The 24135-nt window shown below is 36.6% G+C and overlaps 1 protein-coding gene across 13 annotated transcripts in view; it reads left to right on the top strand.

The window, feature by feature from the left end:
• Nucleotides 1-24135, top strand: part of TANK (TRAF family member associated NFKB activator) — a 150371-nt gene that overhangs the window by 22729 nt on the left and 103507 nt on the right. For all 13 annotated transcript variants that reach the window (XR_016394148.1, XR_016394146.1, XR_016394147.1 and 10 more), the window contains exon 2: nucleotides 10645-10792. Coding sequence is in view for 9 of the 13 variants with exons in the window: in XM_089916763.1 (XP_089772889.1) it covers nucleotides 10645-10792 (148 nt within the window). In the remaining 4 variants the exon portion in view is untranslated. The remainder of the gene's footprint in view (nucleotides 1-10644; nucleotides 10793-24135) is intronic.

The following is a 24135-nucleotide window of genomic DNA, read 5'->3' as shown; positions in this document are numbered from 1 at the left end:
CGTGCAGCACAACTACTGAGCCTGCACTCTAGAGCCCGCGTGCCACGACTACTGAGCCCACGTGCCACAACTACTGAGGCCCACACTCCTAGAGCCCGTGCTCCACAACAAGAGAAGCCACTGCAATGAGAAGCCCGTTCACCACAACGAAGAGTAGCCCCTGCTCGCTGCAACTAGAGAAAGCCCGCGTGCAGCAACGAAGAGCTGACACAGCCAAAAATTAAAAATAAAATAAAAATAAATTTATTAAAAAAAAAAGAGGAATCAACCAAAAGAGCTGAAAATTGTTGCCAAGGTGAAGCAGGAAATGGGAAGGGAGGAGAGTAAGGTACTACTGTTTTTCTTAAACCTTATAAAGTTATTTTACTCATTAAAATGTAGATGTGTTATGCTTTGATTAAAAATAAAATAAAAACTAAATTAGGGTGAAAAGAGCTAGGATGTTGGACTTTCACATCAAAGAGACCTGGATTTATCTGGGTCTTCCATTTTCTAATTCATTGAACTCAGGCAACGTATTTAACCTTTTGAAGCTCAGTTTCCTTATCTGCAAAGGGAACATTAAAATAAGGTAGTTTATGTAAAGTAGCAAGCAATTTTTACCTCAGCAGGTGTCAGTCTCTACCCCTGTCCCTAAGGTTTCCCAGGAGGAAATAGGGAACCACTACCACTGTTGGGAAGCTTCCCATTCAATTATAAGACTAAGATTGTCCTTCTGGTTCATAGCTGTGAATCTTCAGATTGAAGGCATGGCACTGGGATCTATGCCCTTTCTAAACTATCTGTAGATAGAGAATTTAATTAGAATTGAGATGATTTAGAGTATTGGTAGGGGTAGAATCAAGTTATAAGGACTGCTTGGTGGGAGAACTCTGGTCACACTCAGATTTCTCTTTCAGCATGAACTTCAGTGCAAATGCCATTAATGGTGTCTCTTCCATTAATAGAGAAAACAGTTGTCACATAGAGTGATGAATTGTGGAAATTTCATGGAACCAAGATCAACAAGAGTGCTGTTGCTCTGGACCATCTGCCAAAGTATCAAAATACCTTTTTTTTTTTTTTTAAGAACATCTACCTTAGCAACTGCTATTTTTGTTTCTCAATTCTATACACTTCTTTTGGAACAGTTCATAAAGCAGATCACTGTGGAACAAAAGGACACTTTATGAAAGCCTATTTCCCCGCCTTGGTGCATATTTGTGTAGTGTTTTACAGAGTACAGTGCTTTCCCAGTTATGACTTGATCCCCTATGGCAATGATTCTAAATCTCTCACACTTGCTTCTCCCTCTTCCTCCCCTCACCGCCCCCTCTCCACCAAAAAAATTTATGATCCAAGAAGTCTTGGACAGGGGTGGCTGATCTGTTTTTTGAAACTGCCCTGGATTATTCTAATGTACTGACAGGTTGGGAACCCATGTCCTACAGCATGCTGTACCCCAGACATTCTAAACTGGGACAGATGAGGGAACCGAGGTCCACAGAAAGGTTACAGCTTATTCACTCTCACCCATCAACAAGCATATCTAGACTGGACATGTTTTCTGCACTTCAACTCTGATTCTATCTTTGGTTGACTAGGCTTTTTAATTTTGATTCTCTAACTTGTATTAAGAGAGAAATTAACACATTTTACACAAGATGCGGTCTCAGTTAAAAATAAGATTTGGAATCTTATTTTATAGCATCTTTTTAATTTTTTCCAGATGCAAAAGGAAATGAAACAGAATCAAATTTTTTAATAAACTCTTGCTCCTCCACAGTAGGGTAGCATAACAAGCTAGACTTAACTAGATCTGAATATTCACATTTGGGATCTGGGACTTAACTAGATCTGAATATTCACGTTTGAGGAAAACTGGAGTGGCCTTGAAAAGAGTAGAGATTTGGGTAATTTTGGCACAGAGGCAGGTTTGAGAAGTTGGTTTGTCAGGCTACCCAGGGATTTTTGGTCCTGTCTTCAGGAGTATTCAACAGTAGGAGTAAGAAAGTGTGTTGCATGATATAAAAATACTGTATCTGGTTTTAAACTTTTATCATATTATACATTTAAAGTCACAACCTAAACATCTTGGGAATGACTAGGAATGGAGATCTGGATATCTCTGAAACCTTATTTATTTTCTCACTGGAGTTCTCTCAGTTACTTCTAATAAGACAAGTTGTGACTTGCAAACATTTGCCCAGCAGCCTCTAGGTGTCCTCAGGGAAATTAAAAGCAGCAGTATGAAGAGCCGTAGAGTTCTGTGCTGGTAATTAAGAGCACAGAGTACAGCTTATAATTATGTAGGCTTTTGCCTGTTCCCATTTATCATTGGTAAGCTAAATTGACTGTTCAGCGATTTCAACTGCGATTTAAGAGAAAATAGACCTTTTTGTGAAAAGGTCCTCTGTCTCCCGAAGTTTCATTCTCTTTTCATAGAAGAGCTCTCTCCTTTCGTAGTGGTTATGATTTAGTAAATGACTCAGAGATGCTGGAGGGGCCCCTAATCTGTTAACTCATGAGATTTTAACTACTTCTTTTTCAAAAACAACTTTGTCCTTTATGAATCTGGTGCAACCTGTGTCATCTCTTGTGGTTGGGGGGACCTTTTTAAGATTACTGAAAATATTTTTTCACACTTTTTAAATTAAAACCAGAAGATAGGTACAAATGTTCTACTCTTGTGAAAGATCATTAATAATACTATTTCATTATCATAAATTTGGTAGAGTAGAAGAGAGAGACTTAAGAAAAATAACACATTCACTCTACCAGAAAGTTATTTTTCTTGTTATTTAACACTGTATAAATGTTAACAGAACAGAACGTTAGATACCTGTTTGGCTAATAATCTCTTCATATAAGGTAACAGACTTATACTAAAATGCCTTACTATTTTATGCATATCCTAGTTTTCCTTCTGACGTTGTCCAGTGGGCCTATCCTCTTTTTTGGTTTATATTTGGGAGAAAAAAAGTGTGCATCTTGTGACACAAAGTGGTACAATAACAAGTATTGCTTCTTTCTCCCTCCACTGTTTTCTTTTAAAAAATGTAAGGGTTTTGTTTGTTTGTTTCTTTTTTGGTAAAAAGATTTTGGCCTGGTTGACTGTCAACCAGTATCAGAGGACATTAAAAACTTTAAGAATATAAGCAGGAGGGAAGGCATACTTAGCCATCATTTCTTCCTTTAGATTTCATTATCACTCAATTGGTACATTTTTCCTGACTGTTGTTAATTATGTCTCTGTTAGCACTTTTGTTCAAAATTGAATTCAGTATCCTCTCGTCTCCCCCTCAGCATTTCTTCCTGTTTCTCTGTGGCTGACTAGCATCACTGTTTGCCTAATTTTTGAAGAATATGGCTGGTGAACTATCTTTAACAAAATAGCCTGATTACTTTACTTATTAAAATATAGATTATAGGACCCCTTCCCAGGCCAACTGATTCAGAATTGCTGGGCCCTGAACGCTTACTTCTTGTCTGTTGTACAGATCCAGTTGGCCAACAAATCCTGTTGATTCTACCTTTAAAATGTCTCTTGAATTCATTCATCTTTCGTTTTCCCTACTCTAGTTTAAGCCCTCATCTTTCGCCCAGAATACAACAGTAGTTTCTTATGGATATCCTCACTTTGTCTCCCTCATTTGTTTATATTCCCTGCTGGTATCCAGTTAATCTTTCTAAAACATATCCATCTCCTGCTTGACAATCCTCCATTATTCCTTAATGTTAGCAAGTTAAAGTCTAAATTTCTTAGAGTGACATTCAAGGTCTACTGCAATCTGGCCGTATCTAATCTGCTGTGTAGTATAGTTTATGTAGTTAGTGCACTCTGTAACTCTAGGGTGTAACTCTTTCCAATTATGGTCTACATGAACGGTACCTATAGGGTTCTTTCAGTGCAGCACAATCACACATGGTGGCCCTGACTATGCACCTGTCTTAGCACCCTGACCTCTCCATCCTGTCTGTACATACACCTTACTTTCATAAATACAATACTCACCACCAGTCCCTAAATGCACTATACTAGTGATTTCTCAGAGCCTCTGCTCCTTCAGAGTGAATGTTCTTTCCCCTCTCATTCTCTACTTGTTGAAATCCTTCTCATATTTCAGGTCCCAGTATAAGCATCAGATCCTCTGTGAAGCCTTCCACAGTTCCTCTCATGTTAATTGTTCCTTCTATTGAGCCTTTTTCCTGCTTATACTCTTTATTTAACAGTTCTTTCTTTTCTTCTTCCTTTGAGATAAAACTTAAATACAATGAAATGTACAAATCTTGAGTGAGCCTTTGGGTCAGTTCCTACAAATGCTTCTACCTATGTTTCCCAGATGCCTATCAAGATACGCTTATACATTTTTACACATTTATAATTGATCTATTAATATGGTTAATCATTTCCATGTGTTTCTGCCTTACTAAATTATAAGCTCTAATTAGAGCTTATAAGGCAAAGTCTATGAGTTTGTCTCTTTCCCATGGAAAAAGGAGAAGCTACTGTGTGTTCAGCACTGAACCAGTCTTGAATATTGTACCAGTTAGGATACAGCTCAGCTCCTCTCTTAAGAGACCCCCAAAGACACTGGCTTAAACAAATAAGACAGATATTTTGTTTCTCTCACGTATTACAATTCAAAGTATAAGATGTCCAGAGCAGATCTGGCAGTTCCACAGTGTCAAGGACCTGGGCATCTTCATTCTTGTTGTTCCACATCTCCTTGTTCCACCATCCTGGAAGTGTTGCCCTCACCACAGTGTTTCGGGTGACTAACCACAATATTCCATCCAACTGGGAAAGGGAAAAAGAAGAGAGCTTGTCTTGGAAGTTACACTTACTTGCCGATGACCAGAACACAGTCACATCACCACATCAGCTAAAAATCAGGAATACTAGAAGAGGAGAGAATGGATATTGAGGAACAGTTAACAGAAATTGTTTCATATATGATCTCAATGTTCACAATAAACCTACAAACTATGTATAAGAAAACTAATACTCAGAGAAGCTAAGTAAATGGCTAGAAAACTGCAGATCTGAGATCTGAATTCAAAGCCTGTACTTTTTTTTCATTCTACCTAGTAAAGTGTTAGGAGGGACTATATAATTGTGATGAAATAAAGAAAGTCATTAATTTTCACAGTGTTACATCATGTATTTTCATATCACATATTTTCACAGTATCATATCTCTTCTAGGACATCCCATATAACTTTATTCCATACTTCTCATTATCTTTAAATGAATTACCATATCAACTGGCTTGTAACTTTTAAATCTATGATATCATTTATGAGGAAAAATAAATCACTATATTTGCCAAGCAAAAGCTTCTATACTCTGTATTTGTTTAGAAATGCTGTCTAGTCATAAAGTTGAAGGAGATTGTCTTGTAACCCCTTCATTTTAAAAGCAAGGAAAATCGAGGTCCAGAGCAGGTATAGGACTTGTCCTGTATTCCATTACTACCCTTGCTTCTTTTCAAGCATCATGGACAAGGACTAGCCTAATTAATCACTTCTATAAGTAACCATAATTGTTATACTTAAGAATTGTCTCAGGTTTGCAGAGTTGTCCTGATCTGGAAATTCAAACTGAACAATGCATAAGAAATGTGTGTAATCCTGGGCTGTTTTAGTGAAGAATGGATATTATCTAGCACACAAAAAAAAACATCTTTATAACTGTCAGGAACCTGTTTTAGAAAGGATGACTGCTATTTGACAGTCAAATAAAAGGAATGGGTGAGGTCATTCCTACCCATAATTCAAAACCCAAGTCAAATGCCATCTACCTCTCAAAGCCTGTCCTAAACCTTGTAAATTGATGTGAGCACTTTCCTTTCCAAACTCTAGCCTTTAAATATCTCCAGGTACTCATATATATTCGTTAAGTTACAGCTAATGGTGCCTTCGTCAGGGTAGGTTTCATGTCTGTTTTGTTTTCACTACATCAGTGGCGCCCAGCCCAGGCTTTGTTTTTTGTTGGCACTCAGTAAATGTTTTATGGAATGAAGTATCCATCATGGCATTTTAGGAGAATACTTTGCAGCTGGCTTTAATAAACAATCCTTGAACTAAGAGTTTCAAAGATTTAGTCCCAGTCACTTGCTTATAGCTTTGTAGCTGTATGCAGGTCATTTAACTCCTCTGAGCCTTATCAGTCAGATTGGAATACGAGTAACAGGAAATGAAGAGCTGGTGAAAAACTTAGTAAAAGGAACACAACATTAAGGTGGCACTGTCCCTAAAGCCGCTTGCTGCATCCCACATAGTGCCTTACATGTATTAAGCGAACAACTACTTCAGTTTTTCTAATTTAATTGAATCTTAATGGTATATATTTTATTGAAATCAAAGTTTGGCCCTAGTAGTTGACACAGCTTTGTTGGAGCTGGGAAATTTTACCAAGGGAAAATAAAATTATTGCCCTCATGCAGGCTGATTCTCCTATCCTAGAACAGTTTCATTATGAACCAAGGATCAATGAAAGAGGAAGCAGCCTGATGCCCAGGGATTTTCTTAGTACTTCTTCCTGTGCAAGCACATGCTGGACCTGGGAGGCAGAATAGGAACTTGCCACCCTCCATTTTCCATCTTACAGGAACAACCCAAAGGAAAAAAGGGACTTCTGTCAGAGGAATAGAGGTAGGTGTGACAGGACTATCCTGAAGCCAGGATTACCCTGGGGGTGGGATGCTTTGTATTCTGCCCACCCAGCTATACTGTCTTGGGCATCATTGAGTTAAGTTTTTCCTTGTGTGGTATGAGGAAACTAGTAAACCAAACCCAGAAATAAAGAAATTACCACGGAAGGCTTTCCTTAAAATACATTTAAAAGAGTGAAGCCATAACTAGAAGAATGTTTCCAAGGCAGAGCTGGCTCTAGCTTGGACCTCCTGGGTTTAGGGGATGAGAGTGGCCATTTGATTTGAGTTTGAGCATGTTTATTGTAAATAAAACCATTTCCCTGGAGCCTGGCAAGTTTTGCAGAAGGCATACCAAAATGTAATTGAATTGTGACTGCCTCTTAAATTGTGAAATTAATTTTACACTTAACAAATGCTTTAAAAAATAGAGGAACAAGTGGCTTTAAAGTTCAGAGTGTTAATATTTGAAATCTGTCCAATTTAATTAACTGGGTCCCAGAGACTGTTTCCTTTTTCTCTGGTCAGTGTCACTGATCTAACACCCAATTTTCTTCTTTGTTGTGAGATAGGAATTAAATGTATCATTTATTTAGTTGTATTGACCTGAATCATATCTCCCCAGCATACATTCTTATTTCAGGAAATAGGATGCATCCATGTGGAATTTACTCAGTAACTCTTCCTAGTGACATTTGTGTGATCTAATTCAAGGAACTGAAATGAAGGCTGCACATGATTTACTTGCATATGATGCAGCTGTTTTTAGTACTGTATTTACATTTTTAAAAGCAAGAATGCACCTTCTTGATGGAACAGACATGCATTTTTAGATTCACAGACTCAAGAACCGTAGAACAAAGAAGTTTCTTAGAAATTGAATCCAGACATCTTTTTTGTTTTGAAGAGGTAGAAACTTGAGTCCCAAAAGATTTAGTGGCCCTGAACTAAGCTCACAGGGTCAGCCAGTGATAGAACAAAACAAGAAACTAGATGGGTTCCCAATTCAAGCTTCTTGTTTGTCCCAGATAAATATAGGTGTGGTTTACATTGACAATTTGTTATGACATCTGCAGCTTATTAAGACAGTGATAGACAACCTAGCCACTTAGCTACTTAAATCATCTAATTTCTGCATGAGCATATTATAGTATACTATAGTCCCTTTAGCTACCTACCCTTATTTTTCTTTTCCTGCTTATATACTTATTTTTAATCTTGTGGGGTTTTTTAAGCCACCCTAAATCAATTTTTTGAATGATAATATCTAAATAAATACTCCAAGTGATGCTTTGTGTTCATGCTAATTACTCATGTTTCCATAGTGTCTATGGTATGTCAGAGATCCTGGCAATGTTAATTATCCTAACAGTATTTCATCTTTTCCATCTATCAGAAGTAGCAGTAAAAACAAATTTCAAGTGGAATGCCTAAAAAATATATCATTCTTTCATTGCTTCACAAGGTAAAGACACTGTAATCCCCATAATAAAATCCTTGAAATTGTTTTTATCAAGCCTAGAAAATAACTTAGGAGTGTATTTAGTATCTTAAAATGAAAGACTGGCTGATGGGATTGAAATATTACCTAGGTATTTAAAAGGGCATTGTGATTTATGGTAAACTGATTTTCAACAAGGCTGCCAAGGGCATTCAGTGGGAAAAGAAAAGCCTTTTCAACAAATGATACCAGGACAACTGGCTAGCCACATGCAGAGGAATGAATCTGGAGCCCTACCTCATACCATATTATACAAATTAACTCAATATGGATCAAAGGTCTAAATGTAAAAGCTAAAATTATAAAATTTCTAAAAGGAAATGCAGGTGAAAATCCATGTAATCTTGGGTTAGGCAATGGTTTCTTAGATATGATATGAAAAGCACAAGAACAAAAAAAAGTAGATAAATTGGACTTCATCAAACTAAAAACTTTGTCAAAGGGCACTATCAAAGAAATGAAAAGATAATCTATAGAATGGGAGAAAATATTACAAATTATATATATATGTATGTATATATGAAAAGTGGGCAAAGGACTTGACTGGACATTTCTCCAAAGAAGATATACAAATGACCAATAAGCACTGTAAAGATGCTCAACATCAAAACTGTGATGAGGTATCACTTCATACCCACTAGGATCCTAGCATATAATTTTAAAATGGACAACAATTATTGGTGAAGATGTGGAGAAATTGGAACTCTTGTACGTTGCTAGTGGAAATATAAAATGGTACAGCTTCTGTGGAAACGTCTGGAACTTCTGTGGCAGTTCCTCAAAAAGTTAAACATAATTGTCATCTGACTCAGGAATTCTGCTCCCAAGCATATATCTAAGAGATTAAAAACATATGTTCACACAGATATATATACACAAATTGTAGCTTTATTCAGAATAACCAAAAAGTGGAAACAACCCAAATGTCCATTAACTGAGAAATGAATAAACAAAATGTAGTATATTCATAAAATGAAATATTATTCAGACATAAAAAGCAATGAAGTACTGTTACATGCGACAACATGGATAAAGGTTGGAAATTTTATGCTACATGAAAAAAGCCAGACACAAAGGCCATGTATTTTATGACTCCAAACATCCAAAGTAGGCAAATCCATAGAGTCAGGAAGTAGATTAGTGGTTGTCAGGGGATAGAGGGGAGATGTGAATTGGGACTAACTGCTAATAGGTACAGGGTTTCTTTCTGAGGTTATAAAAATGTTTTGTGATTAGATATTGGTGATGGTTACACAACATTGTGAATATACTGAAAACCACAGAAGTGTATACTTTAGAATGGTGAATTTATGTTATATGAACATCTTAATGTAAAATACTGAAAGTTTTTTAAAGCATGTATACCCGACGATAAAATAAAGGTGTTATAAAAGGTTAGAGACGGTTATGAAGGATTTCTAATCATAAGGGAGTGAAATAATTTGCTACCCCCAAAATCCCCTATGACTGATAGAGAACTTTGTCTACTCTGGCTTTCAGAGGATTAAGAGAAAGGCTCTGTGGTGTGGTTTTTACAGCTTGACAGGAAGAATCAGTCATTAGATGACCCTCTGCTCAGAGTCAGGGAATGTCGTTAGAGATGTTATGCAAGTTGAGATGATAAAAATAAATTACCTCCACTGAGTAAATCACCTGTAGTTCAGAAATAGCAAAAAAGTTGGCAAACTAATAGAGCATAGGGGTAGGACTGATGGGATGTGATTTTTCTTTTTTAATGTAGAGTCCCACGGCAGCTCTCCCTAGATCTTGTGCTAAAATAAGAGCATTTTCACACATTTTAATTGCTCTGTGATAACAACAGTGTGAACTCCATCCACAAACATTTATCTACTTAATTTTGCTCTAATTTCAGTGTAGCAAGCATTTACCTTGTAAGTGGGAATAACTGTCCATTTAGTAAAAAGAAGTCCCTTCTCACATTGCTAATCCTGTTGTGTATTTCTGTAATAAAGAGTAATAACAAATGACCTTTTATATTTTTCCATTTTTAGCTTACATTTATAGAATACCATGTGCAAAGTAGCATCTTTATGAACTGGAACCCTAATTGCTCCTTAAACATTAGTAAAAAATATTTAAAAATTGTAGAAGTTAAGGTTTCACAATATTTCTGATCAGGATTTTAAATGAGGCTTTTTTGCCTTTATAAAACTTGATAGTACTTGGTGCTATAATGTTCATGATAAACCATATAGAACTGTCTTTGAGGTACATTTTTTTTTTTTTTTCGGTACGCGGGCCTCTCACTGTTGTGGCCTCTCCCTTTGCGGAGCACAGGCTCTGAACATGCAGGCTCAGCGGCCATGGCTCATGGGCCCAGCCGCTCTGCGGCATGTGGGATCTTCCCGGACCGGGGCACAAACCCGTGTCCCCTGCATCGGCAGGCGGGCTCTCAACCACTGCTCCACCAGGGAAGCCCTGAGGTACATTTTTAAAGTGAGATTTATATAACTTAATAGCTATCTAATTTTTTCAATTATTTTCCAGACCTGTCATTTACTCCATCATTTATAGTGATGCTACAGGACAGAGAGGAATGGATAAAAACATTGGCGAGCAACTCAATAAAGCTTATGAAGCCTTTCGACAGGCATGCATGGATAGAGATTCAGCAGTAAAAGAGCTACAGCAAAAGGTATGTGGTTTTGGTTTTGACAGTTATTTACCCCGGTAAATGGAATTTGAGTCTTGTGCAATGGAAAATATTATATTGTTAGAAAGTGCCTTGAAGAACTAAAACACAGTGATATATTAATGGATGAAATTTGAGATTTTTATTTGCTATCTTTTTTAAAAACATTGTGACCTGTGGGAAGAATTCATTTTAAGGTGATTGTATTGAGGAAAGATAAGAATGTTATCTTCCATAAATAATTTTTAAATAAAATGACAAACTGAAAGTCAGAAGTATTATTATCTCAGCTAGTTTTATTTTTGTGTGTTTTTTTTGTTTTTTGTTTTTTTCGATACGCGGGCCTCTCACTGTTGTGGCCTCTCCCGTTGTGGAGCACAGGCTCCGGACGCGCAGGCTCAGCAGCCATGGCGCACGGGCCCAGCCGCTCCGCGGCATGTGGGATCTTCCTGGACCAGGGCACGAACCCGTGTCCCCTGCATCAGCAGGCTGACTCTCAACCACTGCGCCACCAGGGAAGCCCTTTTTGTGTTTTTTTTTTACATGGTTATTTGGCTGGTGCGAGGACTGTACAAATCTTAAAATATCCTGGAACTAAATTTGTTATTAATTTATAATAGTCTTCCATTCTTTAAATGTAACAGTTAAAAATCAACTATTTCAGTGAAATCTTTAGTGACTTACCAGAATGTTCAGCTTTTTAAAATTACTCCTGTACACATAAAACTTCTGTTTAGTGCTTTCAGTTTCAAAAGAAAGTAAATTGGAAGAAAGGTATACCCAGGCAAAAATTACTTGGTCTAGTAGTTACCGGGCACATGTCTGTTATTGGTCCATTATAAGGTTTTCACTGGTCTACAGCAAAATGAGAAAAATGAGAATAATGTAATGAATTTCTTACAGTGCTAAATTTATTCCATTTAAAATTCTGTCCTTTATTCTGATATTGTTTCCATGTTTCTGTACTGTCAGAATAAAGAGCAAAATTTTATTAACATATATATTCATTGAATGATGATCATAGAGTTTTTTGTTTGCTTGTTTAATATCATTACTTAGTGTTTTGGGGGTCCCCAATACCACCCACACATTCTGCGATTCTCTAGAAGGACTCACAGGACTTAGTATACTGTCATACTCAGAGCTAAGGTTTATTACAGAGACACTGTAAAGATACACAGCCAGATCACTAATGGAAAAAGACATCAGGTGGAGTCTAGAGGAATCTGTGTGCAGGCTTTCTACGCTCTTTCCCTCCTGTGAGAGGTCACACAGAGTGCACCCTCTCCAGCTCAAAAATTCACTCAACACACTTGCAGTGTTTTGGCATGGGGAACTCCATTTGAGACTCAAGAGTTTGCGTTTTTTTTAAGGGCTGGTTACATAGGCACCGTCTGTCAACAAAATTTCAGATTCTCAGAAGGAAAGTAGTTATTCACCATAAATCTCATGGTACAGTCTAAGTAGGCTGGCACAGCATTTAGAATCTTATCACTTAAACGTTTTCAAAAATCAAGTTCCCAGATGCTGTCAAGGGCCAGCCTTGCAAATAGGCCTTTCTGAAGATAAACAGCCTAAGGCCTGCTATGTTAAATTATTCCTGCATGGGCAGTTGAAAGTGGAGGATCTTATGTTGGTTCCCTCAATTAAAAAAAAAATTTACTAGCCTGTGAAATTCTGAAGTCTAAGAAATATGCTAGCCGTGCGGTTCTTAGTTTCTTCCATAAATATAGGAACTACACAATTCCCTTCCTCCTTTCCGTTTGATACATCTACTATAAAACTAGCTGTTATACATACTTCACTGCATTCCTCAGAAATTATCATTATTCTTTGTGATTATCCTTTTGATTTACTAAAGAATACTCACAGTTATATAGGTAAACTTAATGGGCTAGATGTCTTCATTAGGGGTGCACAAGAGAAACAGAGATGGGATAATGACAGGCACTTTCTCAATTTTTTTTTTTTGTGTGTGTGTGTGTGTGTGTGTGTGGTATGCGGGCCTCTCACTGTTGTGGCCTCTCCCGTTGCGGAACACAGGCTCCGGACGCGCAGGCTCAGCAGCCATGGCTCACAGACCCAGCCGCTCTGCGGCATGTGGGATCTTCCCAGACCAGGGCAAGAACCCGTGTCGCCTTCATCAGCAGGCAGACTCTCAACCACTGCGCCACCAGGGAAGCCCTTTCTCAATTATTGAAATGAAGTTTGGATTTCTTTTCCTTTCCAGTTCATGTATAAGGCATAATCACCTTTTAAAAAACAAAACAAAAACTCCCAGCTTTTATTCTTCTTATTTTCCCATTAGGTTCATTAAGAAACTTCAGCAATACTGTACTTGCTCTAGGAAAGTTAGGAAACACAGAATTAGGGAAAAGGAATATTGAGATATTCTTGGGTTAAGGCAGACACAGGAATTTCTCTGTCTCCTCCTCTTTCTGCACTGGCCAGTGGTAAGCAATTGAAAACTTTTGTAATTTAATCTCTTATCTGCCATGGAAGAAACCTTCACTCACAGCAGCAATTATCTTAAAGAGGGGAAAGGGAAATATTTTTTTACATTTCTCAAGAACAGGGGAAGAAAAAATATATACTATATATTTTTATATGTTAAACTCTAAATATTTTGATTTATTTAAGAAACATTATTGAGTGTCTGCTGTGTACTGGGTCCTTAATGAGGTTCTAAGAATACTGAAATAAAATATAGTTTATGTCCTTAAGGAAATTTCAATAAGTAAAAAAGGAAGATCAAGTTATTACCATAGCATACTAAGTGCTACAGTAGAGATCTGTACAGGATAATATGTGAGCACAGAGAAGAGGCATCTATCTCAGTCTGGAAGGATCAGGTCATAAGCCCACTACTAAGCCCAACCCTTTAGCTAAGATTAGGAGGAGTTGGGTAAGTTAGGGAAGACGGATCCTGCAAGCAGAGAGAGAATAGTATATAATAAAATCTTGGAAGTGAGGAATGTATGGTATGTTTTATGTACCATAAGGTGATCCTATGGCTCCAAAAGGAACTATAGGGCAGTATAGGAAAAGAAGCTGTGAAGGTAGATTAGAGCCCTATCTCTATGATTATGATTATGTAGTTTGTACGTATTCTTATTCATTCAAAATTTATTGAAGAATTTAATATATGCTTTAGAAGGGTCTTCCTGACAGTGGGATAGGGGATAAATAGGATAGAGAATAGTCTGGAATTCACTCAACAAACATACATTGATGCTAAGCAATGGTCTAAGATCCAGGAATATAAAAATAAGTGGCAACCATCAAGTTGCATTTTAATATATATATGTATATATATATTTCTATTAATATACATATATTAAATACATATGTACATATGCTTCAATTTACAAAAGAAAGAATGAATGCAATCATTTCAAGCGATCAAAATGAGGACTTAAGTTAAGCATTAGGAATAAATTTGGGAATAAATCTAAGATTTATTTAGGAGATAGAATGAAAAGCAGGTGGCATATGAATGTAGGCCACTTCTGAGGGTGATGGCATAGATTCTAAGATGATGCCCATGTATCTGGAAGAGAAGACTGGATTAATAGTGGTGCTGATGAACTGAAACCAAGAATGGAGAAGAAGGTTCAGATTTAAGGGATTGGGAAATAAGATGTATAATTAGATTTTAGTTATTAGGTTTGGTTACCTATGGGACATGCAGGTGAAAATGTCCAATGGATGGTTGTAAATATGGACCTAAAAGCCTAGGTAGAGTTCTGAATTGGAGATTATAGATATAGGTTATAGAACAACAGATTTCATCATAGCCTTGAATGTTTATAACATTTCTGAGTCATATGTATGGGGTGAAGGAATATATGAAGGACAGGAGGGTAAGAGGAAGAAAATAAGGAAAACCAGTTGGTTGCTGGAGATTCAGAAATAGGTTAAGGAATTTACTATGAACAGAGGAGAAACACCCATTCCTCTAAGAATTGGAGGGAACAAGAGAGAGAAATAGCTGCAAGTGAAAATAAGTTTGCAGATAAGAGGTGGAGGTGGCAGGAAGTTAAAAGGGTTATCATGAATCCAAAAAAAGTCAAACCTGTAAAAAACAGAGAGTAAAATGGTGGTTACTAAGGAATTGGAGGGGGGCAGATAAGACTGACGGTGTTTAAATTTGTAACAAGTAGTAAAGCTAGAGATCCAATGTACGGTATGACAAATATAGATAATAATATTGTACTATAATTATTAAATGTAATAAATATGACCACAACAATCCTATTACAATATATAAATGTATCAAAGTAACACACTGTACACCTTAAACTTACAAAATGTTACATGTCAAATTCATTCAATTTAAAAAAATCAAATAAACAAAAAATAGTAGGGTTATCATATGAGAGTCCATTTTTTTCCTGTGAAATACAAGATAAGGTCATCTACTGAGTGAAATGATTTTAGAATATTCTGAAAGTGGTAATAAAGACTTGAAAGCTTCAGTTAAGAAAAGAAAGAAGAAAAATTTTGCATCCAGCCTTTACCATGAATTTTTGGTGGTGTCAATCCATGTTTGCCGGTTATTTTTTCATCAAGTTTCTTGATATAGAGGTAGAACAAGTGGGTAGCCAAATCCAGGATTATAAAGATTGTAGAGTTAAGAGTAGAAGAATTTCTGGTTAGGTGGCCAGAAAGTGCATACTAAAGCAATTGAAATTATGTGCTTTGCGATATAAGCTAAAATCAGAAAGAAGCTAATCTAGGAGGAATCTAACAGACTAAGAACAAAAAGAGGGTTTATGGCTGAAGTGTTCATGAAGTGAGAGAACAGATATAGAGGGAGTAGAAGAATGTGAGAGTTCAAAGGATAGGTTATTGTCAATGAGTAAATATTGATGTTTAGGATCTTCTGTCTTCATAATGAGTCATAAAAGTGGGTAGCTGGAATGAGATTGAGGAATTCAAGAAACTCTAAGACTAGAGCAATTCTCCTAGAATGGTGGTAGTTTTAGGAGCATTCAGAGAGACTGTTGTGAAAGGAAGAGCAAAAATTCTTGAATGTGAGGAAATGACTAGTATCTTGGAAGATAACTGTTTTGAGGAGAGACTGGTATAATTGAATGCCTTGTGAATGGTCTTTTGCTTAAGTTTAAATGAGTAATGGCCCAGAAGTGGCAATAATGAAGCAAAATCATACTTATCTTTTTGTTCTCCCACATCTAACTCCATCACCCAACCCCTGTGGTTTGATATGACACTAGACAGCTTCATATGAGGGGGTTACAGAGGCATCTGTATCCTCAAGAGACAACATAATTATTCCCATTTTAATGTGAGATGCCAGGCTTGCTGAAATGCACATTCTTAACCACTGGACCACCAGGGAAGTAACATGGCCCTTTCAAAAGAACAAAATAAATTTCCAGAAACAGCCCCTGAAGAAACACATGCATCAGACTTAATAGACAAAGACTTTAAAATAACTGTTGTAACTATGCTCAAAGAGCTAAATGAAGCCAGACTCAAAGAACTAAAGGAAATCGGGAAAGCAATAATATGAACAAAATAAAAATTTTACTAGAGGGGTTCAAGAATACACTTGAACAGGCAGAGTAAATGATCAGTGAACTAAAAGACAGGTCATTTGAAAAAATGGAGCCTGAGGTACAAAAAGAAAAATGAAAGAAAAGTTAACAGAACCTAAGGGACTTATAGGACACTATCAAGTGCAGCAATATATGCATCAAGGGAGAAGGAGAAGAGAGAAATTCTTTTGAAGAAATAGATTATTTGAATAAATAATAAAACTTCTCAAGTTTGAGGAATAACATGGATATACAAATCCAGGAAGCTCAACACACTTCATGTAGGATAAATCCAAGAGTCATACATCAAGACAAATTATAATCAAACTGTTGAAAGACAAAGGTAGAATCTGGAAAGCAGCAGGAGGAAAGTGACTCATCATGTACAAGGGAGCCCCAATTAGGCTGTCAGTGGATTTCTCAGCAAAAACCTTGCAGACCAGAAGACAATGGGATGATGTATTTAAAGTATTGAAGAAAAAAAACTGTTAACCAAGAATTTTATATCTGGCAAAACTGTCCTTCAGAAATGAGGGAGAAATTAAAATATTCCCAGACAAACAAAAGTGGAAGGAGTTCATTACCCCTAGACCTGACTTACAGGAACTGCTAAGGAATGTCCAAGTTGAAGTGAAAGAGTGCTAGAGAGTAACTTGAAGCCAAGTAAAAATATACTCCTCTGGAAAAGGTAAATACATAGACAAATATAAAAATCAGTATTATTATAATTTTGGTTTGTAACTCTGATTTTTATTTTCTACAGGATTTAAAAGACAAATGTATAAAACATAATTTTAAGACTATATTAATGGGTACACAGTATATAAAGGTGAAATTTGTGACATCAATAGCAAAGTGGGGGGCAGAGCTATAAAGGCATAAGGTTTTTGTATGCAGCTGAAGTTAAGTTGTTGTCGATTTGAGAGACTGTCATAACTTCAGCATATTATATGTAATCTCAGTGATAACCACAAAGAAAATATAAAATATGCACAAAAGGAAAGGAGAAGGGAATCAAAGTGTGTCACTACAAAAAACCAACTAAATACAGAGGAAGGCAATAGCAGAATAAATGAGGAACAAAATGCTATAAGACATACAAAAAATAAAGAACAAAATGACAAAAGTAAGTACTTCCCTATGGGTAATTACTTTAAGTATAAATGGGTCCCACCCTACTCAAAAGACATAGATTAGCATAATGGATAAAAAAACAGGATTCCACTATGTGCTGTCTATAAGACTCACTTTAGATTTTAAAACATGCATAGATTGAAAATGAAAGGATGGGAAAAGACTCCGTGCAAATAGTAACCAAAAGAGAGCAAGTGTGGCTATACTAATATCAGACAAAGTAGACTTTATGTCAAAAATTGTTACAAAAAAAAGGAGGGACATTACATAGTGATAAAAGGACGGTATCAAGAAGATATAACAGTTATAAACATATATGCACTGAACATCAAAACTCAAAAATATACGAAGCAAACATTTATAGTATTTAAGGGAAGAAATAGATGACTCTATAGTAACAGTAGGCAGCTTCAATATCTCACTTTCAACACTTCCATTAATGGATAGAACAACCAGACAAAGATGATCAATAAGGAAATAGGAGACTTGAACAACATCATGGGCCAATTGGAAATAGCAGACATATACAGAATACTCCACCCAGCAGTAGCAGAATTCACGTGTTTTTCAAGTTTACATGAAACATTCTCTAAGACCATATTTTAAGCCATTAAAAAGGCACCATAAATTTAAAAAGATTGAAATCATACAAAGTGTCTTTTCTAATCACAGTGGAATGAAACTAGAAATCAATGGCAGAAGGAAAACTAAGAAATTCACAAGTATGTGGAAATTAAATAACACACTCTTAAATAACCAATGGGTCAGAAAAAAAATCATAAGGGAAATTAGAAAATATCTTGGAGACAAATGAAAATGAAAGCACAACATACCAAAACTTATGGGATGCAGTGAAAGCATGCTGAAAGGGTGAAGAAAGATCACAAATCAGTAACCTAACTTTACACCTTAAGAAATTTAAAAAAGAACAAAATAAACCCAGAGCTACCAGAAAGAAGGAAATAGTAAAGATTAGAGCAATGATAAACAAAATAGAGACTAGAAACTAATAAAGCCAATGAAACCAAGAATTGGTTCTTCTAAAAGATCAACAAAATTGACAAATCTTTAGCCAAATTGATTAAGAAAAAGAAGACTCAAATAACTAAAATCAGAAATGAAAGAGGGGACAATACTACCAATTTTACAGAAATAAAAAGAATTCCAAAAGTACTATGAACAATTGTACACCAACAAATTGGATAACCTAGATAAAATCGACAAATTCCTAGAAACACACAACCTACCAAGACTGGAACATGGAGAAATAGAAAATCTGAATAGACCTATATCTAGTAAAGAGGTTGAAACAGTAACCAAAAAGTTTACAACAAAGAAAGCCCAGAACTTAATGTCTTCCCTGGTGATTTCTACCAAACATTCAAAGAAGAATTAACACTAGTCCTTCCCACACTCTTCCAAAATATTGATCAAGATGGAACACTTTCCTAACTCAGTTCTATGAAGCCAGCAACCCTAATCCCAAAGCCAGACAAAGGCACTACAAGAAAACTACAGGCTGATATGTCTTATGAATATCAATACAAAAATCCTCAACAAAATACTAGCAAACGAAATTCAACAGCATTTTAAAAGGATTATACACTTTGACCAAGTGCGATTTATTCCTGCAGTGCAAGGATGGTCAAGTCAATCGGTGTAATCAAAATTAGTCAGTGTGGGCTTCCCTGGTGGCACAGTGGTTGAGAGTCCTCCTGCCGATGCAGGGGACATGGGTTCGTGCCCCGGTCCGGGAGGATCCCATGTGCTGCGGAGTGGCTGGGCCCGTGAGCCATGGTTGCTGAGCCTGCACATCCAGAGCCTGTGCTCCACAATGGGAGAGGCCACAGCAGTGAGAGGACCGTGTGCCGCAAAAAAAAAAAAAATCAGTCAATGTAATACACCACTTTAACAGAATGAAGAGGGGGGCAAAAACCACAGGATCATCTCAATTGATGCAGAAGAGTTGATAAAATAACACCTTTTTTTTTAATAAAAGCGCTCAACAAACTAGGACTAGAAGGAAACTATTGCAACGTAATAAAGGCCATATACGAAAAACCCACAGCTAACATAATACTCCATGGCGAAAGACTGAAAGCTTTTTCTCTGAGATCAGGAACAAGACAAGGATGTCCACTTTCACTACTTCTATTCAACATAGGACTGTAAGTCCTACCCAAAGTAATTAGGCAAGAAAAGCAATATCCAAATTGGAAAGGGAGAAGAAAAATTATTTCCATTTGTTTGCAGATTACTTGATCCTGTGTGTAGAAAACCCGAAAGATTCCATCAAATAAACTAGTAGAACTAATAAATTCAGCAAAGTTGTAGGGTACAAAGTCAACACTCAGAAATCACTAACATTAAACAAACTGAAAAGGAAATTAAGAAAATTCAATTTACAATAGTATCAAAATGAATAATATACTTAAGAATAAACTTAACCAAGTAGGCGACAGACTTACACACTGAAAACTACAAAATGTTGCTGAAAGAAATTAAAAGAATAGGGAGTTCCCTGGTGGCTTAGTGGTTAGGATTCCAGGCTTTCACTGCCGTGGCCCAGTTCAATCCCTGGTCGGGGAACTGAGATCCTGCAAGCTGCACAGTGCAGCCAGAAGAAAAAAAAATTAAAAGAAGAAACATATGGGGGAAAGTCTATGTTCTTGGGTTGGACCCTTACCTTTCACCATATACAAATTAACTTAAACCTGATCAAAGACCTAAATGCAAGAGCTACTATAAAACTCTTAGAAGAAATCATAGAGGGAGAGCTTCATGACATTGGGTTTGGCAATGACTTCTTAGATATGACACCAAAAACACAGACAACAAAAGAAAAATTAGGTAAGTTGGACTTATCAAAATTAAAACTTTTGTGCATCAAAGGACACTATCAACAGAGTGAAAGGCAACCCAAGGAATGAGCGAAGATAATTGCAAATCATTCATCTGATAAAGGATTGATATTTAGAATATATAAAGAGCTCCTACTCTCAACAACAGAAAACAACTTGATTAAAAAATAGGGAAAGGACTTGAATAGACATTCTCCAAAGAAGTTACACAAATGACCAATAAGCACATGAAAAGATGCTCGACATCATTAGGGAAATGCAAGTTAAAACCACAGTAAGACACCACTTTGTACCCATTGGGATGGCTATTACAGAAAAATTAAGGGGCTTCCCTGGTGGCGCAGTGGTTGAGAGTCCGCCTGCCGATGCAGGGGACATGGGTTTGTGCCCCGGTCCGGGAGGATCCCGCGTGCCGCGGAGCGGCTGGGCCCATGAGCCACGGCCGCTGGGCCTGTGCGTCTGGAGCCTGTGCTCCGCAACGGGAGAGGCCACAACAGTGAGAGGCCCGCATACCGCAAAAAAAAAAAAAAAAATTAAATAAATAAAAAAACAAAATCAGTGTTGGTGAGGATGTGGGGAAATTAGAACTCTTGTACATTGCTGATGGGAATGTAAAATAGTGTATCCACTGTGGAAAATAAATGATGTTTCTTCAAAACAAAACATAGGATTACCATATAATTCCACTTCTGGGTACATACCCAAATGAACTGAAAGCAGGGATTCAAAGAGATATTTGTATGCCCATGTTCATAGCAGCCTTATTTAGTGGCCAAAAGGTGGAAGCAACCCAAGTGCCCCTCAATGGATGAATAGATAAACAAAATGTGGTATATACATACAATGGATAGACTAGTTGGATTCAGAGAGACAGAAAGTAGTAGGGTGGTTCCTAGAGGCTGGGGGAAAGGAGTGGGGAATTAGTGTTTCAAAGGACAGATTTTCAGTTGGGGAAGATGAAAAAGTTCTGGAGGTGGATGGTGGTGATGGTTGCACAACAATGTAAGTGTACTTAATGCCACAGAACTGTATACTTAAAAATGGTTAAAATGGCAAATTTTATGTTACATATATTTTACCACAACTTTCAAAAAATCTATTACCAAAAAACAAAAATCAGTGTAGCCTAGATTCTCCTGCTATCTATGTTTTATTGCTGTTCACCTGTCATTCATCAGTTTGTACAGACTCGCCTGCCTTTTGCCACTTAGCTGTCCATACTCCAAGTCAGTTCTTCTCACAGCATTTCTTCTAGTTCACTGCAGTTTAAGACTCAGAAGCTCCTCTTTGAAAAGTCAGTGTGCTACATCCATTTAAGAACATTCTGTCAAGCAAAGACATCTGAGTATTCCAAATCAATAAAGGAGACAAAGACAAATAAGGCAGGTAAGTGATTTTTTTAAAATACTATTGGCCAAAATTACAAAAGCAGCACATGCTTATTGAAAAAAATGCAAATAATCCAAGATACACAGGATATAAAGTGAGGGTCCTCTCCCTCACTTCCCAGAGGTAATCATTGTTAGTAATATATGTATATCCTTCCAGAATATGTGAATCATGTTTCTTCAAAAATGGAGTTATGCTAATTTGAAAAAGGTTTTAAATTTTTAAAAATATCTTTATCTTCACCATCATCATCACTAAGATTTATTGAGGCTTACGTTTGCCAAAGTGCTTCACAGTCATCTGATTTAATCATTTTACAGCTCTTATGAGGAAGAATTATCTTTCATATGAGGAAACTGAAGTACAAAAAGGGTGAAATAACTTGCCCACAACCACATCACTAATAAGTAGTAGAACTATGATTTGAAAAAAAAAATTGCTTGACCACAGATTTCATGTCTATGACTTCTTTGCCTAAAATCATCCACAGTCTTTCAAGTTCACACATACAGAACTACCTCATTCCATCTAATAACTGATCATATCTCTTGTACTACCTCTTACTTAAAGCACTATTTTTCTTTAACATTTCAGATACCATATTTGATTTTTCTCATTCCTTTTTGGGTTGCATTTCCTCATTCTTCTCTGTAGGTTTATTCTCTACTACCAGGTCACTAAACATTAGACTTATTCAAGGCCTTCTTTGCATCTTACTTTATATTCTTGTATGAGCTATTTCATCTTCTCCTATGGCTTCAAATACCTATGACAGTGACTCTTAAATTTATCTCCCTACTCCAGATTTACCCTCTGAGCTCTAGACTCATATATCTTATTGTCACTTGGAAGGCACATTAAACTGAATGTCAGACCTGAACTTATATATCCACTATTTTTTTCCCACCTATACCATATTAATAATGAGTTTTATAAGGTACCGTGTGGAATAATACTGCCTTTTATTTATCCTAAGTTACCTCAGTTAAATTTCAAAGGATGATCCTTCATACTGCTACTAATATCCTACTATTGATCGTCAAGTATATTTACTTTCCCTGGCCCCTAAGAGGTGTTCTTCTCTATACCAAATTTTCCATTGTTACATCTAGGCACTCCTACCACCATGACGTTAAATTGTTTGTCTTAGAACCTCTAGTCTGTAAGAAAACATGACTATTTTTAGCTCTTCCTTACAGTTTAGCCTTTATTCTAGACCATATTAAAATGGCAGGTAATCCCAGAAAATACTGAGCCAATTTGTATCCTTTTCCCTCCTTCAATCCTTAAATTCATATTACTTCAGAAAGCAGAAAGGAGAATTAACTTTTTATGAATGAGTATATTTTACAAGAGTCACATACTTTATATGTAAATACTCCCAGCCCTACAAAGTTGGCATTGTTAGCCCCGTTTTCAAATGAAGAAACTGAGACTCTCAGAAATAAGTTAATTTTTTAACATAAGTGGCAGAATCTATACTGAAACAGTTTATCTGACTCAAAAGTCCATATTCATTATACTAACCTAGTTAAATCACAGCCCATTCCAGGTTTTCAAACCGTTTTCTTCCCATTGCTATAAATAACCAAATATAATCTTCCCTATCCTTGGATAAATCCTTACTTTGTGATTTATACATCTCTTACTAAGAGAGCCTAGAGTATAAAGTTTGCCATTCATATTTCTTTTATTCATCCTACAAATAATTTATGATGTTCCAGGAACATAATAAATGCTAGGGATTCAAAGATACATAAAACATAAAATGTACCTTTTAAAGGATTCACAGTCTAATATGGCTTATTCTGTTTCTTGCTTTGTATAAGCACTTAGGTATACCCAGACTAAAAGGTCTTCTGACTGTTGCAAAGTAGAGGAATATTTTAATCACGGTAGCCCCTGACATAAACAACTTTTAATGTGCTTGAAGGATAAGAGAAGAGATTATTATATAGGGCAGTGGTAGAGTTGGCTTGGCCTCTGAATTTTGTGCAGATAGAATAAGCTATTGTTACAAAGAGATCAGGAAATACCATGCTTAAATAAGATAGAAGTTTATTTCTCTCTCATGTAACAGTCCAGAAGTGAGTAGCCAGGGCTAGTCAGGCAGCTCATTCACCCCTAAATTACAGTTTCCCTCTCTGGAGTCACAGTGGCTGCTCTACTTGTTATCATTTCCCTGCCAGTAAGAAGAGAGAGAAGTGGGGAAGAGCAAACAGCTTCCTTTTAATGATGTAGTCCAGAATTTGGACAGGTCACTTCTGTTCATACCCTATTAGCCAGAACTTAGTTACATGGTCACACCTAGTAGTGGGGAAGGCCAGTAAATATATTCTCTAGCTGGATGATCATGTGCCCACTTAAAGGTCTATATTACTGGGCTTCCCTGGTGGCACGG

This window comes from Delphinapterus leucas, chromosome 8, assembly GCF_059928025.1.
Source record: "Delphinapterus leucas isolate spDelLeu-1000000601 "Yukka" chromosome 8, BTC_Dleu_Yukka2, whole genome shotgun sequence".
Lineage (NCBI taxonomy): Eukaryota > Metazoa > Chordata > Mammalia > Artiodactyla > Monodontidae > Delphinapterus > Delphinapterus leucas.
The sequence above is the reverse complement of the archived record's forward strand: the minus strand, read 5'-3'. Positions and strand labels throughout refer to the sequence as shown.